Consider the following 16844-nt stretch of genomic DNA (forward strand, 5'->3'; position numbering starts at 1 on the left):
AAAGTACTATCTTGGACATTACAGTAATACTAATGTCAATACAGATATTTCCACCATGTTTTATATCCAACTATTTCCCTAGAAGGCAACAACAAAAGAATAATTTCACCATTTACATTTAAGATCCCCTTATGTCCAGTTTGCGTAAGGGTTTCCTCATTTTCTCTTTTATCACTCTTCTCCATAGTCACACCAACAATAACACAAACCTGAGGAACATGGCCAACCTTATTGCAAGCCAAAAAATTAATCCGGTATAGATATTATTAGGGCAAAAATAGTTTATTTCTGTCCTCAGACCAATTCTTTATATCTGTGTGGTGTATTTCTGTGGCAGGGGGTGTAAGATGGGTGCAGCTGTATTTCAAGGCATGAGATTTGCCTCTGTTAAGTTCACATCTTAGTTAAAGAGCTGCAACAATCACAGTTCCAGTTTTTAAATCTGAGTCCACTTGTGCATGGCATTGTGTAACAAGTTTTTCAGTGGGTCGGTGAACTTGCTCTCGTGGACAGTTTTGCAGAGGAGCTCCCAGCTTAGTAGGGGCAAATCAGCTGTGAGTCACCGTTTCAGAAGCTGGCTTATTTTGGCTGTGACCATTTTCTAGATTCATTGGAGATGTCTATAAACAATTGTTCTTCTGTTCGAGGGTCTGTGATCCAAAGCCTAATCTTCCCTATGTTCTCATCGCCCCTGAAAAGCACATGCTGTTCCTTTTAACTATGAACTAGAGCAGAGTTTTGCCATATGAGCCAAACTTAAAAACTTCTGTGTGGTACCTTTGTCCTTATCTGGTTCTAATAAAATGGACAACATCTTAGTTGAGTCGTGAGCAGTCAGACCTTTCATGCAATAAAGGGCTTCAAAAGAGGGAAAGCGTTCCTAGATGTTTGGGCAAGATGGGATTTTGTAGCTCAGTAGGACTGGGCAAAATGGAGTGTCCTTATAGTGCATCTCTCTTTCTTACACTCGTTTCTTTGTGGTTTTAATAAATTGTCAAGGGTTTTTCCAATAAATTAGAATTGTATTTGGAGTATGGATCCAGTGAACTTTAGAGCACCCTGGCTTGGTGGGATATTGTCCTAATTAGGAAGATATCATACACTATGCTTATTCTTTCAAAAGAAATAGCCCCCTGAATCAAATAAATAAATAAATAAAAACACTTTCATAGCTTTTGAGAAATATTTTACCATAAAGTGAGTGAGTTCCAGACAGGTCCTAGAAAGGAAATCCTGGTGCCATGAAACATTAAAAGGTCACTGTACATTGAGGGCAATTTTCCTGTCCTGGGGAAATGTCCTTTTGTCTGGGTTTTTTAGTTTTTCTCCTCTGGCAGTGTATTTTTCTTTGCATCTTTTTTTTCCTTTCAGCTGAAGGAAATGTAATCAGCTGGGCTGTGCCTCAAGAGTCTTCCAGCCAACAAATCTATTAGAAAATTGGGGACTCCAGTGTGTCTTCAATGCTGCTGCTTCAGCTTCAGTAAACTTAAACCTTTATATCGACATAAAAACCAAAAAAAAAAAAAAAAAAAAAAAAAAAAAAAAAAAAACCTTTTTCCAGACAAACAGGAAGCACAATAGGATAATTATAGAGGTCACCATCTGGTACATCAGCAGCTTCCAGTTTAATCACACACTGACCCCAGGACGAACATCCCTGCTTGACTAAGCCTTCCTCTGACTGCACAGACTTAGGGGAATGCTTCCCTCGGGGAGATTATCCTGTTACTGCCCACAGTGTGGTTTCTCGCAGCATCCTGCAAAGCATCTGGTACTGGAGATGCTGGAAACGGGGCTCTGCATCAGCTGTGGGTGCAGCAGAGTCAGCAGCAGCAGTCTTGGTGGTCACCATAGCCACATTGGGAGCAAAGCTGACAGCAAAGACCCAGGGAGTGTCCAGGAACCACGGGGCCGTGCCCTTACCTCATGCTGTAGAGGACGTGCCCATCGGGGAAGACTCGCAGCATGATGTTGTCCGTGGTCGTGTCGTGAATGAAGGACCTTTTGGAGTGCACGAAGAAGACATCCGGGACCCAGATCTTCTTCACCAGCCTGCCGTCGAAGGTCATGCTCTTGTTGGTGGTGCTGGGAAATGAGAGGCGCTCATCCTTCCAGTAGTGCCTCAGGTACAGAGTCATGGTGAAGTCCTTCAGGAAAGAGGGAGAGAACCAGAAAGAGGGCTGTCAGTGCTGCTTTTCACATCTAAAACACACCAGAAAGGAAACTCACTCCCACCAGGCAGATGAAATCCATCCCCTCTGGACTTCTGTTTATTTTCTGGGGCAATGCTCGTTGTGAATAGATAGTCCTGACAAAATAATTTCAGCCAAAACAAGACATAAAGCCACTGCAGTGTAGCAGTCCTAAAGGAGATACAAACAAGCCCCAAGAGAAGCACTGCCCTGCTGGAAGGATTCCTCAATCCCGGCAAAATTGTCTTCAAGGACTATGGCCCTGAGAGTATGTTGGAGAGGAAAACCTTTCGAAATAAGCTTAATGGTCAGGCTAAATGCTATGTAACTCATCCCTAAAAGAACTGAATTGTTGCAAACAGCAACCGAGCGGGGGAACTGTTTTCCCTACCAAACAAGCGTATAAATAAAGCTCTCTGTTAAGCTCATTGAGGGGGCAGGAGCTGCAGCCACACGAAGGAAAACATCTGTTTGTTGATCCCAACCTGGCAGCTGCTGCTTTCAGAGCTGCATCTACTCCTTTATGCCGAGAGATCAAATACACTTTTTTCTTTATATTCCCAATTAAGCAAGTGGTTACGGGAGCTGTAGCTGTCAATCCTGGGCAAGCAGCAACCCAGGCTCAGATCTCTTCCTAACCACTCAGCAAATGCATTTTAAAACCACCACCACCTCCTCCTTTTGCTGACGACAAGCCATCATTTAACCCAACTTTCCATTTCAGAGGGCTTCTCTGGCAACAGTCTCACACTGCCTATGGGTTTTTCAGGAATATATCAAATATATCAATATATACACATTTGCAAAGCTGGCAGACACCCCAGCTTCCTCTCTGACCACAGTGGAGACCCACCAGAGGGTCACTTCTGCTCGCCCACATGCACATCCCCACCACAGCAGACTAGGATATTTGGTGGGATATTGTCCTACTCAGGAAAATAGCATCCTCCATCTCTGCTTCCCAAAGGGATACTGCCAGCTCCCATTCCCTACCAGACACTGGCCACCTTCCCCTTCCAACCACAGTCCCAAAAAAACATTTCCAAACATCTCCAGCAACTGCTGCTCCCAGCAGGGCTTTGTTAGGACTGAGGACTTTGGCGGGAGGAGTCAGCCTCGGGGGCTGGGGGAGGAAAGCTCATCAGCTTGGCCAGAGCTGGGAAAATGGACAGCAAGGAAGAGGCACGACTGATGATTTCATAGGAGTCTGTGCCATTTACACAAGAAGGGTAAAAGGGGTAAGCCCCGGGCTGTGATATGGACAGACAGAGGGACGCAGTGCCTTGGGGGCCTCCAACTGATGGATGTCTTCTTGCAGCATGAGTCAAACTGCTTGCAGTCGCTGGCAGCTTGTTCCCTTCTGACCAGCACACATGCTAGGTACAAACTGAAACAAGGGGGTTATTTCACAGCTCATGAGTAGGAAAGTCCCTTAGGAAACAGGTTTTGTAGAGAACCAAGAGAACAGTAAATACCTGCTGGAGGTACAGTGAGCACGCAGTGAGCCTTACATTTGGCAGCACATTTTGTGTTTGTGCCATGCTCTGGGCAGCCTTGAGAGCATCCCCCACTATCCCACAGCAGCAGCCCATCGGTGCTGGATGGACCAGTACCATTTTTAAGACCACATCCTTTAACCAGCTGTGGCTGCTTTCTTGCACTGTCTTGCAGGTGCAGCAGGTTGTAGATGATGATACTTCGGTCTGGTTGCTTCTTGGCACCAAAGCTGCGGTAGGTAAAGGCTGCCTGACCAAGGCCAACCAATTCCTAGGACCACTAACCTTCAGAGGGCTTCAGACAAGCCCTGCCTACAGTGTGGAGATGGGGAGAGCAGCCTGGTGCAGACACAGCCAGCCCAAATCCCTGCCCATGTGGACAGCTTGCTGTCCTCTCCACAAACACCCACTCACCTGCTGGGACAGACCGCTGGAAAAAACAAACTAAGGTAACCCAGGCTGACCTTGCAAGGCATCCTTCCACCCCAAATGCAAATCAGCAACTGCTGTGGAAAGTGCTTGTCCGGCGCTGGGAAAATGGGATGCAGTTATTGTAGATAGCTAAGGGAAAGAGAGCTGACCTCACAACTTCCTGACGGGCAAGATTTCTGCTGAAATCAGACGCTCCTAAGAGAACACTGAAAGCTATTTGCTTGCACTACATAGGTCTCTGTGCTGCTGTGACATTATCCTGATGCTCCAAATCTTGCAACAGCCTTTTCCCGTGCTTACAGCTCCCTCCCACATACTTCATTGCGTGCATCCCCCAAACCCTCTCTTTCAACAGCCAGGCAGGCAAGCCCCGTTCTTGTGATGAAGATGTAATTGCATTGCAATAGCAACCTAAAGCTCTTCCTTGAGGTCTTCATATTTTGCCTGGACACCTCCAGATATGGTGCCCAGGAACGAGGAGGAAACAGCAGGAGGAGGAAAGAACCAAGAACCTTCCTCTTCTCCTCTATGTTCCCCTCCCCACTTCTCTTTCAGTCTTTTTATTCCACTTCCTATATCCAAATCCAACCAAACAAAATGAAAATGCTTGCTCCTTTCACTAAAAACACCTTGAAACCTGTTGAGGGCTAAACTGCCTATATCGCTTCCTTTTTTTTTTTAAGTAATAAAAACCAAAGATACTGAATTGCAGCTGAACTCAGTGCAAATTTCTTGAACAGGGAGAGTGACTGAAGAGTTATTCCCCCACACCAAATTCCAGTTGGCAGAAGTGGTTCAAGCTCCCCACTGACAGTTCCCAGCCATGTGTCCCAGCAAGGTTACTCCTAGTGATGAAGACGCAGAGGCAGCTCATTATCATCTATGATACCAATTTATTTTTCTGATGCACCTCCTCGAATCATGCATTTGAAGCAAATGAACACAAAGGTTCCGTAAGGAAGAAAGCTCTTGCAAATAGCATGGCTTACATGAACTTGACCATATACTTTCAAATATTCATGTGAAGCTGTTTATTTTTTTAGTTGTGACAGAGTCTTCATAACACTGATTATTCTCCTATTTACGGTCCCTTTTTCCTTTGTAGTTTTAATCTTTATCTGAAGGTACAGAGATAAGCCTTTAATCACCATCTGGTTTTAGCAAGTCTCTTTGTATTTGCCAAACACTGCCATCACTTTCATGTGACCAATAATCTGAAACCCATTGAATTTCAGGTGGGAGGGATTTTCTGTGGCTAGGAATAATCGAGCCTTAAAAGAGGATTACGTACCATGTCAACCTCAGAAATACTGTCCAAACTTTCAACTTGCACATCCACCCCAACAGGAATTGCAGGGCCTGTAGGAGAATGAGATTTATATATGTAAATAACTTTTATTTTATATCATCTGCATTTAATTAGCACTACAAGGTAGTGTGCAAAACATTTCTGAGCTATGGTATACTTTCCTGCCCATGATTCTTGAAGAGGGGGCCAGGGAGCAAAGTCAGTGAATAACAGCAGTGCGAGGCCCTTGTGAAATGCTCAATTCCCTTCCCCTTAGCATGCACTCTGTCCAGCTTGGATAAAACACCTGTATTCGTTTTTAAAAGCTGAGCCATATCATTATAAATTTTACATCTGTACACAAGCAAATCTAGCCCCAAGAACAGGGAGCTGAGAGGGAAAAGGTGCAAGCATTGAGATCTTCCCTGTGGGTTTCTCATTTCTTAACAACACATGCCACATTAATCTCTCAAGAGCCCATCACCATTTTCATTCATATGACCCACTGAAGGTGTTAAGAGTTTTTCGAAGCTGTTCTAAAATTAGCAACCAGAGAATTCACAAAGAGTAAATGAGCAGAAAGCAGCCCAAAATAAATGGAAAATCCTCTGCTCCTAGAAACCTTGCATCAAAATTTCACTGTAGACTGCTACAGCTCTGCAGACGTGTGGGGCTTGCCCAGCAGAAACGAGGCATCTAAGAACTATGGTGGCCTTCATGAAGGTTTGCAAGGATTTTTAGGACTTAAATGTTGAGCCTGGTCAGAAGCTACATGATAAGTAAGAGGGACCACTGTCCTCTTCTGGTTCTAGATCAATATTTGCACTGAGCCTGGCATAGCAGAGCCTGCTGTGTGCATGTATTTAGCTACAGCAGCATCTTCCTCAAGACCATTTCCATGCTCTATACACACCATACACCTAAAGGCAGCTGGAGAACTGCTGTGCTGTGAAGAGAGTGGACTCTTGCAAGCTGCCATCCATTTTGCTCCTGTATCTGCAGCAGTGCACACAGGCGCCTGCGCATCTCCAGGGCTTTTGAGCAGAGCCTTACGTTCTCCTCTGCTGGAGCAGAAGGGAGTGCCAGCCTGGATTCAGGAGGGAAAGGGAAAAAGCAAAGCCCATGAGACAAGGTGATTACTCCTGCTGTCCCTGATGCAGACTTTGCTGGGGCTTTGATAAGCCAGCCTCACCAAATTACAGCAGAGCATGCCGACGGTAACACCATCCCCCTTCCACACACACAGCTCACACGTGTTGCATCCGCGCAGTCCATTGGCACTAGGCTGGGTACAGGCAGGCTGAAGAAAGCCCTGTGGAGCAGGATCAGGCTCCTCAGCACCACCAATCCCAATTTAAGTGACTGCTGCCCCTGGCAGTGAAGCTGAAACACGGTCAGCCCAGCACTTTCAGATGACTCCTAAATGCTTACAAATGCCTGCATGTCACAGTCAGACACACTGCTGTGCACTTTGTGCTTAAAAACATGCCAGCAAACATTTGTTTTCTCCTATTCACATCTTGGTGGTATTTCTTCGAGCAGAAGAGGGTTTGCAAGAAACATTTACTTTTCACAGTCCAAGAGTGACAATTCAGGCTGGTCAAATCTGAGCAGCTGGTGAGGATAAATTCCAGCTAATCAGCACCGGCATGTTTCTCTGGAACCCAGAGACTTCTCTGGGATTTTTCACTCCAACACGATAAGCCCATCTTGCTCCCTTTCCCAGCTCCATGTTAGTTGCTTATACACTACAAGGAATCACTGGAGGCCGAGGAAATTGTCTCCCTGTTGGTATTCAGTTCTCTTTCTCCCACATACTCCCTGAAACTGGGAAAACCCACAAAGCCCTTGCCTGCATCAGGTGCTGAAACACAGACACGGTGTCACAACTGCTTCCAGCAGCAGGGCTGAGAAGTGCTGAGGTTTTTTCTGTTGTACACAAGGCTTCACAGTCTATGAGTGCGCATTTAATAGGTAGGAACAGGCCCCCAGATTACACCAGGGACAGCTTTCAGAGGAGGGTGAAGTCACACTGAGTGTGGCTCAGCTCACCAGCCCACACAAAATTAACCCATCCAAAACCAACATCATCAGCAACAAGTAGACTATTTTCTTCTGAATCAGTGACTTGAGTCAGCTCTGGGAAAGACCTGCCAGGTGCCCAAGCTGGCCACTGGGGCCAGAGGAGACAAGCATGGGGGAAGACGAGGGTCAACAAGCCTTCTGTCTGGTGGCACTGGCTCAGCTCCTTATGAGCCAGTCCATGCCTGCTAGGCCAGGAAATGTGCCCAATTCCTATCAATCTGGCCACAGGACATGAGGGCTCATCAGCCATTGGGTTCCTTCTCAGTCTGTCATAACTCACCAGAGAGAGGCAAATCCATGGCAAAATCAGAGATCTTTTCCTTGGCACCCCTGTCACGAGTCCTCCTGACTTGCTCCTTGCCTTGGGAGGAGAAACAGCTTAGGTCCCCTGCAGCTGTGTCATTCCCAACGTGCCATCCAGCAGACAATGACCAGCACCTGACCCTTCTGCCACACCACAAATTTGTCATCTCCTGGTGTGAACGAAGATAGCAGTGGCTTTGTTAAGTGGAAGTACTGTGCCAATAGCTCTGTCCTCTTCAGTCGAGTAGTTGTGGAGGAAGATAAGCCTTAACAAGCAAATGAGTTCTTTGAGTGCTGTTTTTAAGGAGTCAGTTTGTTACTTCTGGTCCTTTCAGTTCACCTAAGAAGTGATGTTACATCTCACTACAAACCCTGCCTATCTTACACCCCACAGCTTCCAGACTGCAAGAGGCACTTTCTGCGTGTGGATGCTTAATTTAGCCTTCTTTCAGGAAATTGCCAGCCATCCAAAGTCTATTTACTGCTGCAATTTCCACGCTTGACTGAGCACTAATCATAGACTTAAAAACAGAAAGAACACCAACAACAGAAGAACCCTGCCACGTTGGTACTTACTTGTCCCTCTCTTCTATTCCTTCCCTCTCTGCACTTGAAGATAAAACACCATGTCCATGTTCAGAAGAGACAATTCTCTTTTTTCATGTTCCTGCAACAAATGCTCAGCTCAGCTCCTAGATAAGCAGCAGTTACCTCATTGCAAGAGAAAAGTCCAAGGTTCAGCCTGAAGCTGCCATGACAATTTATTATTTACAGTTCGTTAAAATGAAGTGAAGCCAGTGTACACTTGAACAGTCTGGAAAGCCTTGGAAAGAAGAGACTTGAGGCTGGGTTAGGCGTGTTGTACATCAGTGAAAGTGGTTTTACTTTTTTCTTCCCTGCAATTAACTATGAATTTGATGGATGATAGAACAGGGAGTAGAACAGAGATGGAAAAATTGTTTGAACTCTGTGCTCAAACATGAAATCCTTAACTCAGTACAAAGATGACACTGTAGAACTTACTGATCGGTGGAAATGTTTACTCTGCCTTTCTTTAGCACACTCCCACTACAAGCAGCAGGAGAAACCATTGGTTTTCCCTTCTCCCTACTCCTCTTTCAGCACGTGGGGCCAAAGTGATGAGAAAGCACATAAACAGGAAGAAGGGGATGCTGAGACACCGAGACCCCATGGAGGAGGCTGTAACAAGAGGCTGGGCTGGGCAGAGTGAAGGACAATTCACCAAGTCCCTTCACCAGGTGGTGGCTATAACTGATAATGATGATTAATGCAAATGATGATTGATGCTAACTGCTGTCAGTGTTACTGCAAGGGTGAGAGGAGGAAGATGCTGGTGCTTGGGGAGCGAAAGCAAGCAGGCGGCACAAACCATCAGAGGATGCACTGTGCAAAAGGAGCAGCGTGCAGCACAAGCTAACTTGTGTAGGCAGAGAGGGGGGAGTGAGAGACAGAACATCAAGCACGCAAGGGATGTGCACTTCTCTTACTGGTACTCTGGAGGCATCCCTGCAACTCCCCCCAGTTCAGCCCACAGCAGAGATGATTCATAAAGTTTGCACTTGCTCAGGTTGTACGGTGTCTGCAAACTAAACTGTTTGACCACTGGGGCTCCAGGTTCTTCCCCACATTCCTCACCAAAAGGATGCCATAAAGGATGACTAAACTGACAAAATCTCTTTATTGGAAGGGAGCAGAGGATGAGGAAGGTGTGAATGGGAAGGGAAAAGAATAGCTGAGATTGCGCCTGGCACACTGAGCAGGTATACAGAGGACAAGTAACTTGGATTATAGCACCAGAAGGGAAAAAAGTCTTCATTAGCTAGCATTTACTTGTCATACACAATATTTTGTGTGTTTGTTTGTTGTTTTTTTTTTCTTCAGCGAGAGGAAATACAAAGGGATCAGCTTGGAGATCACAAGCAGGAAAAGACCTGGACAGTGTGACACTGGAGGAATCTCAAAGCTCAGGTTCCTGTCTAGCACAAGTGCTGCTGGGCAGGAAGCTAAATGGATCCATTGCAAAAGTGGTGGATTTAGCTGAAAAGAGAAAGCAAGGCTGCTTTGCTCAAAGCCTGCAGCCCAGCAAAGTTTGCAGAGCATGTTGAAGGGTCTCTGAGAAGCGTCAGCCAAATTCATGGAGTTATTCAAATTAAACATGAGCTCAAGTATTTATAGATCAAGGTCTAGGGATAAATTGTATAACCTTGACATTTCTTCCAGAAAAAGCAAACATATCAACTTCAGTCCATCGCTGTCCACAGCAATATCTTGCGTAACACAAATCCTAATTCAGCAGGACTGATACAGCCAGAAAGAAGAAGAAAAAAAAAAAAAAGTCAGACTCTTACAATACAGAAATGAACCCATCTATCCATCTATAAACTATTCCCCTTGCATCTCAAACACAGCACAATGGCAGCTTCTAAGCAACCTCAAGACACTCATGCAAGTCATTAGCAAATTTGACAATATTAACATCAAAAATTGAAAATTAGACATCATCTTTTTGAAGAAGATATTTACCTTTGCCCGTTGAGAGGGGATTTAAGTGACCTGCAGCACAAATTGAGGCTGATGAGAGCATTTAGCATTTACTTGTGATATATCTTCTCCTGCGAAGACAGGCTGAGGGAGCTGGGGTTGTTCAGCCTGGAGAAGAGAAAGCTCTGGGGAGACCTCATAGTGGCCTTCCAGTACCTAAAGGGGGCCTCCAGGAAAGCCGGGGAGGGACTCTGTCAGGGAGTGGAGTGATAGGACAAGGGGGAATGGCTTTTAACTAAAAAACGTTAGGTTTAGATTAGACATTGAGAAGAAATACTCCACTCAGGGGGTGGTGAGGCCCTGGCACAGGTTGCCCAGAGAAGCTGTGGATGCCCCATCCCTGGAGGTGCTCAAGGCCAGGCTGGATGGGGCTTTGGGCAACCTGGGCTGGTGGGAGGTGTCCCTGCCCATGGCAGGGGGTTGGAACTGGATGGGCTTTGAGGTCCCTTCCAACCCAAGCCATTCTTTGATTCTGTGATATGACAGAGCACCATTACACCCCATCACTGTAGATGTACACCTTCCAAAACAGCCCCAGTAACATCTTATTTCTCTAAATTCCCTCATGACAGTGTCTTTGCCTCATACCAAACTTGGATATTAGAAGGACACTGAGGAGCCAGCCTGTCAAGGCATTTGTGGCTTTATAGGCCTTTATTTCTTTGCCAAGCTCACAACCTGATATCCTGAGGACCAGTGGTGAGAGCACTCCCTCATTTCTCTTCCCTCTGCAGAAAGGTGCTGCGTTTTGTGACCTACTTTCAGCAAAAGCCACTAAACATTCAGCTTAGGTGCTGTCTGTAGCAAAGATCCAATTTAGAAGACCTTTACAGAAGACTCACTTTGCACCTGCATTCAGCGGTCAGATGAGGAGAACAGCCAACCCAAAGCTCAGACACAAGCCACCATTTTGGGTGGGTCAGTGGTCAGATGAGGAGGACAGACCAACCCAAAGCTCAGACACAAGAAGCCACAGATGGATTCTGACACCAAGATGACTCTGTGGCTTGATTCACCTTGCAAAAACTCCCATTTGAATGCCAAACTCTGTCCCAGGTTACACAGAACATCCAGTCTGGGGCTAACCTCTCGAGGGAGCACAGAAAGTTTCCACAAGTCCCGTTGAGGAACAACTTCAGAAGGTGTCTAATGTCAAAGCCTGTCACATCCCAGCGTCTCAGCCCCTAAAACCACCCACTAAGGAGCAGGAAGAAAGTTGCAAAGGGCCAGTCAGTTCCCCACACAGCAGAAGCAGGCACTGGCCACAAACATGATGTTTATTTTTTTTTAACGCTGTTAAAAAAAAATGGTTTTGGAAGATTGGGGGAAACGTGCCAACCACCGTGAAAATGCCTGGAGACAGTTTTCCACTCTTGTTATGAGACTAAAGCTTTGTGACATCTCTTTCATTTATCTCTTTGGCAGTGTTTTCAAAGGCTTGGTGTGTTTCTCTGAGACGGTCTCTCCGTCCCCTCCTCTATCTGTAAAGGACTGAGGCAGACTTAGGCCCCGAGATAAAAATATCTACATGTGAAACAAGTGGGTTTGAGACTTTTTTCTGCTGCCAGGGATTTTGCAAATGCCTGAAGTAAACGTTCCTAAGAGATCCACAGGCTATAAAAGTCTTCAGGGTTCCTGCGTGTTTGTGTATACATAACACACACGTGTGTGTGTATTATGTCTGGGGCCTTCATGCACTCAGCAGCTGCCACATGACTCGCTGATGGCCTGTCATTGAGGGAGAGGTGAGTTTTTTTCCAGCCCTATTGTGTCAGTATTCGTGACACAAACCCCAAGTGAACGGATGGTGCTTCATTCATCCCACCCTTCATCCGTCCTGATGGAAATACTGCCCACAGAGGGCAGGGAGGACAGGCCGATGGTAGGCTATCAGGCTACGAAGAAATGTGATAAAAGTACAGCATGGGGCTGCTCCTAGGCAAAGAAGATACAGCTATTTTAAGTATCATCTAAAGCTGCTTATTCACAAGCTTCCTGTAAAATACGAGATGTCATAGATGAAATGCTTAAAATGGATGTTCAAGGAAGGCAGCAAAACAGACATTTACATAATCTTTAAATATTAATATTTGTAAATAATACCTGAACATCTGCTAGCTCGTACAAGGTCACTGACATGGAGATAACTCCCCAAGGGTCAAACCAAACACAGTCTATTTTAGGCTACGGAGACTACTTTGAGCACCAGCAAAGCAAAAATCTTTGTCATTTACCACTGTACCCAATGGCCTGCCTCTAATGGGCTGAGAGCAGGGGGGACAGCGGTGCTCACTGGGCTGTTAACAACACAACTTACACAACGCTTGCCTGTTCGCTTGCTCTTCACAAAAGGTACTCGTTCTTGAAAAGCCTTTCGCTTTCCTCTAATGTTTTTCTTCTGTTTCATCTTGCACAGCCTGGTCACAGCTGTGTTGGGCTGGCTGCTCGCTGGCTGCCCTCTGCAGACCAGCAAGAGTCACCGTGGGCATGATAATGCAGCTACAGGCTCCATCCCCTTTTTAAAGCTCAGTCATGAAGTTGTAGGCTGATCCACCAAAAATTTTGGAGGCTAACAGCAGTACATTATTTCACCAAGCTTCAGAACCATCACATTTACAGTACTGGAAATTTTTAATGGTCTAACTTCACTCACAATTTCCTTATGATGTTATTTGTTTATTTTTTCCAGTTGAGCTGCTTTTTCCCACTTGGAACTTAACATCACAGCCCCAGTGCAGCTCCACTGGGATGGACTCTCCATTAGGCCATGGTGCCTGAGCTGCCCTCAGAGAGCAGAAGATGTCTCAGGGCAGTGGCCAGTTGAAGTCACACGTGTCCCACGGGCTCTTCTACACCACTTCTGCAGTACAAAGGCCTTCTTACCAAGCGCAGGTCAGACTACTTCAGTTTGAGTGGCATTACTGCAGCAAAAAACTGAAGGAACTCACAGTGCCTAGCAAAACACCCCGTGTTAATGTCTGCTTGGTGTCAGCTGAGCACAGAGATAATCCTCATGGGCTCTGTGACACTGAAAAACAGTAAAAATGTGATATTTGCAGAAATACTGTGCAGTGATGACGCTGGACATCAAAACCTACACCATCAGCACAGCAGAACAAACCCCCTCATCTTCCCCTAGGGTCCCAGCATGGCAGAGGTTGGAAGGGACCTCTGGGGGTCATCTTGAACATGCCCCTGCTCCAGCAGGGACACCCAGAGCAGGCTGCTCAGGACCACGTCCAGGTGGCTGTTGAAGGTCTCCAAGGAGGAAGCTCCAACAATTCTATGGGCAACCTGTGCCAGTGCTCCAACTCCTGCACAGTAAAGAAGGGCTTCCTCGTGTTTAAATGCTGGCTCCTGTGTTCTAGTTCGTGCCCATTGCCTCTTGTTTGGCCACTAGGCGTCACTGAGATGAGCCTGGCCCCATCTTGTTTGCACCCCCCCTTCAGGTATTTCTATACATTGATGAGATCCCCCCTGAGCCTCCTCTTCTCCAGGCTGAACTGTCTGAGCTATCAGCATTTTCTCATTGAAGGAGGTGCTCCGGTCCCTTCATCATTGGGATGCTCACAGCATCCCAGTCTCTAATGATTTGGGTTTCTAACGTTTTTGAGGCATGTGCTTTGAAGCTTTTCTCTGCTATCTGGACCACTAGAAATATTTTCTCTATATATATTTTTGTGCCTTTGTTTACCAGTGCATGGTTCTGTCCACCCAGCACCTACAACTGCATACAACCTGGCTGGAGAGGAAATACCACCACTGAGCCATGACCTCTCTTTCCCTAACCAGCTGGTGGAGAGACCCACCTTAAGCAGCACGTGCAGCCACCTCTAAAGGAGCTGGGATGCCCAGTGCCTCCAGAGCCAGCTCCCAGACCTTAGCCTGGAGGTGGATTTGCATGTCTGGGTTTGTCACCAAACCCCCCAGGGGAGATTTCCCTATATTATACCCCGAGAACAATTTAAGGCAAACTTCTACTTGAGAAATAGCAGATCAAGTTTACTACTGGTTATTTAGAGCCACCTCCAATGGGCAGACTGGAATGCCACTTGCTAGTAAACTACAGGGGGGAGAAAAAAAAAAGAGAAATCTGCTGATGATGGATTTTGAACTCTGGAGTTTGGAGAAACACAAACTGTGAGCATGGGGACAGCGCTGTGCTGTCAGATCAGCACATCAGCTCTATGGGATGGCAAGCATCTCTTCTTCTCCAGCACAAACAGGCAGGTCAGAGAAGCTCTGTTCTAAGCACCAGGCAGATAATACAAATTCCTGTGGGACCAGCTGGACAGGGGAACATTGTGCTTCCTTTGAGAAGGCTGATGACAAAGGACGCAGTATCAGCCATTTAGCAAAAGCTTTAGAAAGCTGTGCTTTGGTTCTGGAGGGGCTTGGTTATTGGTCTAATCAGAAAAGGAGGCCAAGAAGGATTTTCTTGCTGGTGTATTACCACATTTTTCATTCAAGTACATTTTCTGGCACTCTCCTACATCTGCAGTAGTGACCTCCTACATCTGCATAGTGACCCTAGAAAGATCAGGAGAGCACGTTCCAGTAGCTGGATACAACACAAGACAGAAGCAAAGGTGATGGAGGCCTCCCTACTGACCTTGTGGCTGCTCTTGTGGAGTCTGAGACAAGATTTTATCTGGACAAAAATACTTCATTTTTTCCTAGCAATGTGACCCACCTAACGAGCTCGTTACTGCAATTCAACCAAGACAACTGAGAAGCTCATTGTGACTTCACAACTACAAGTGGACATCAAAACCTGCAGCTTGGTTATCTTCCCAAAAGAGAGAAATACCTTTTAGGAAGACTCCAGGGAACACTAGCAAAAGGAGCTTGCATTAGCAGCAGGAAGGAGTGCAGCTGCATGGAGCACAGAAGGTGATGGGGAGGGGGTGAGGCCCCTCTGAACCACCTTGAGGTATCTCCTGAAACCACCCACATCCTCCCATTCACACGGTGTAAGGGAGAGCCATCTGGTCACAGGCATTATTATTATTATTTTTAATAATTGAGCATGAAATTAACAGAAATGCTTTTTTTCTCACCTCCAAAAGCCGGCCGCATGGTGAAGTCATGGTCATTGACCCTGAGAAGCTGCTCCGACTTTCCTTTCCGAGTTTTGGTCACGTCGTGGTTCTTCTTATAGATGTGGCTGCAAGAGAGAGCAGCGGCTGATTTCCCCCTGCCAGGTTTCACGGTCCCTGCTAAGGCTGTCAGCAGGAGGTGCAGTTTCATGGGAGCAGCCCCAGGGAGGGAAGCACCACTGTGACTTGGATAGGTACCAGTGCTACAGCACCATGAGAAAGCTGATTTTTTTGGTCGGGGTCACACAATGTCATACGTTATTCTGGGGCTATCTGCCCCATGAGTATCAGCTGCTGGTGCAGACACAGAGCTTTTTCTTTTGGCTTTAAACAGTGACAAAATCACCTGTTTCCCTCCACAGCAGCAGGAAAATAGAGTTTTTATATAAAGAAGTCAGCAAGATATACTTCACTTTTCTGAATATTTGGGGGGAGGTGTAAAATAATCAACTTTTTATTTGAAGATCAGAGATTATATGAGGACAATAGAATAAGGATGAAAGCAAGCCCCTGATAAAAGCCACTGAAGTGGCAGAAGTGGGTAAGTAAGCAGCAGGCAGATGCTGCTTGCACTTTCAGAAAACCCCACTCAGCAGCCCTGGCCGTGCCCCAGTGGTGCAGGAAGGAGGGCTTGAACCATTAAATTCCTCAACCCCATTGCTCGGGGGCATAAGATCTGACATAGCTGTAAATATTGACACAATTAGCCATGTGTCAGCCACTTACTGAAAGTGGCTTGTATTTATTAAAAACAATAAATAAAAAGAACTATATACAAAAGGGTTAAGATGCATTCACCTGTGTGGGAGGAATATTGCTGTCTGATAAAGAACAAACATCTTGGAGGAAAAAATAAAGGGACTACTCTAATAGGTACAAAAAGTGAGAGTAAATTAGGATTTCAATCTTGATCAAAAATTCAGACCTTACAAAACAATCTCCACTCTTATAAACATGGCTGTGGGAAGCCTGTGCATGTGCTCAGGAGTCATTAAAATACAAATCATGATGCATTTTTTGGAAAACCCAGGGCTGCTGACAAAGCACTCCACCCTGCTGCTCCTGCAAGTTGTCATCAATGAACGATCATACCGTGTCTGCTCAACTTTAACCACCGTGGAAAGACCCAATACTGGTGAGACACTGCTCAGTGCAACCTCTCTATCCAAAGAGTGAAAAATAAACAACAGTAACAAAGCAATAAACACGCCGATAAAACTTTGGATCACATGCTGTACAAAAAATGCTGACAGCATCATAAGGGCATCGTGTAAATTGATGGCACAGCCTCCCGGAAGCACCAAGCTCCCATCAACCCATTTAAAACCATCAAAGTGCACACAGGAGTAGCAAAGAAAATTCTGTGGGCAGAGGGGCTGGGGACACT

The 16844-nt window shown here is 46.0% G+C and overlaps 1 protein-coding gene across 1 annotated transcript in view; it reads right to left on the reverse strand.

Moving 5' to 3' along the window:
- Nucleotides 1-16844, reverse strand: part of GABRR2 (gamma-aminobutyric acid type A receptor subunit rho2) — a 34644-nt gene that overhangs the window by 13025 nt on the left and 4775 nt on the right. Inside the window, exons 2-4 of the mRNA XM_035559459.2 lie at nucleotides 15419-15525; nucleotides 5412-5479; nucleotides 1924-2147 (exon numbers count right to left, since the gene is read on the reverse strand). Of these exons, the coding sequence (XP_035415352.1) occupies nucleotides 1924-2147; nucleotides 5412-5479; nucleotides 15419-15525 (399 nt within the window). The remainder of the gene's footprint in view (nucleotides 1-1923; nucleotides 2148-5411; nucleotides 5480-15418; nucleotides 15526-16844) is intronic.

This window comes from Cygnus atratus, chromosome 3 (assembly GCF_013377495.2).
Source record: "Cygnus atratus isolate AKBS03 ecotype Queensland, Australia chromosome 3, CAtr_DNAZoo_HiC_assembly, whole genome shotgun sequence".
NCBI classification, from domain to species: Eukaryota; Metazoa; Chordata; class Aves; order Anseriformes; family Anatidae; genus Cygnus; species Cygnus atratus.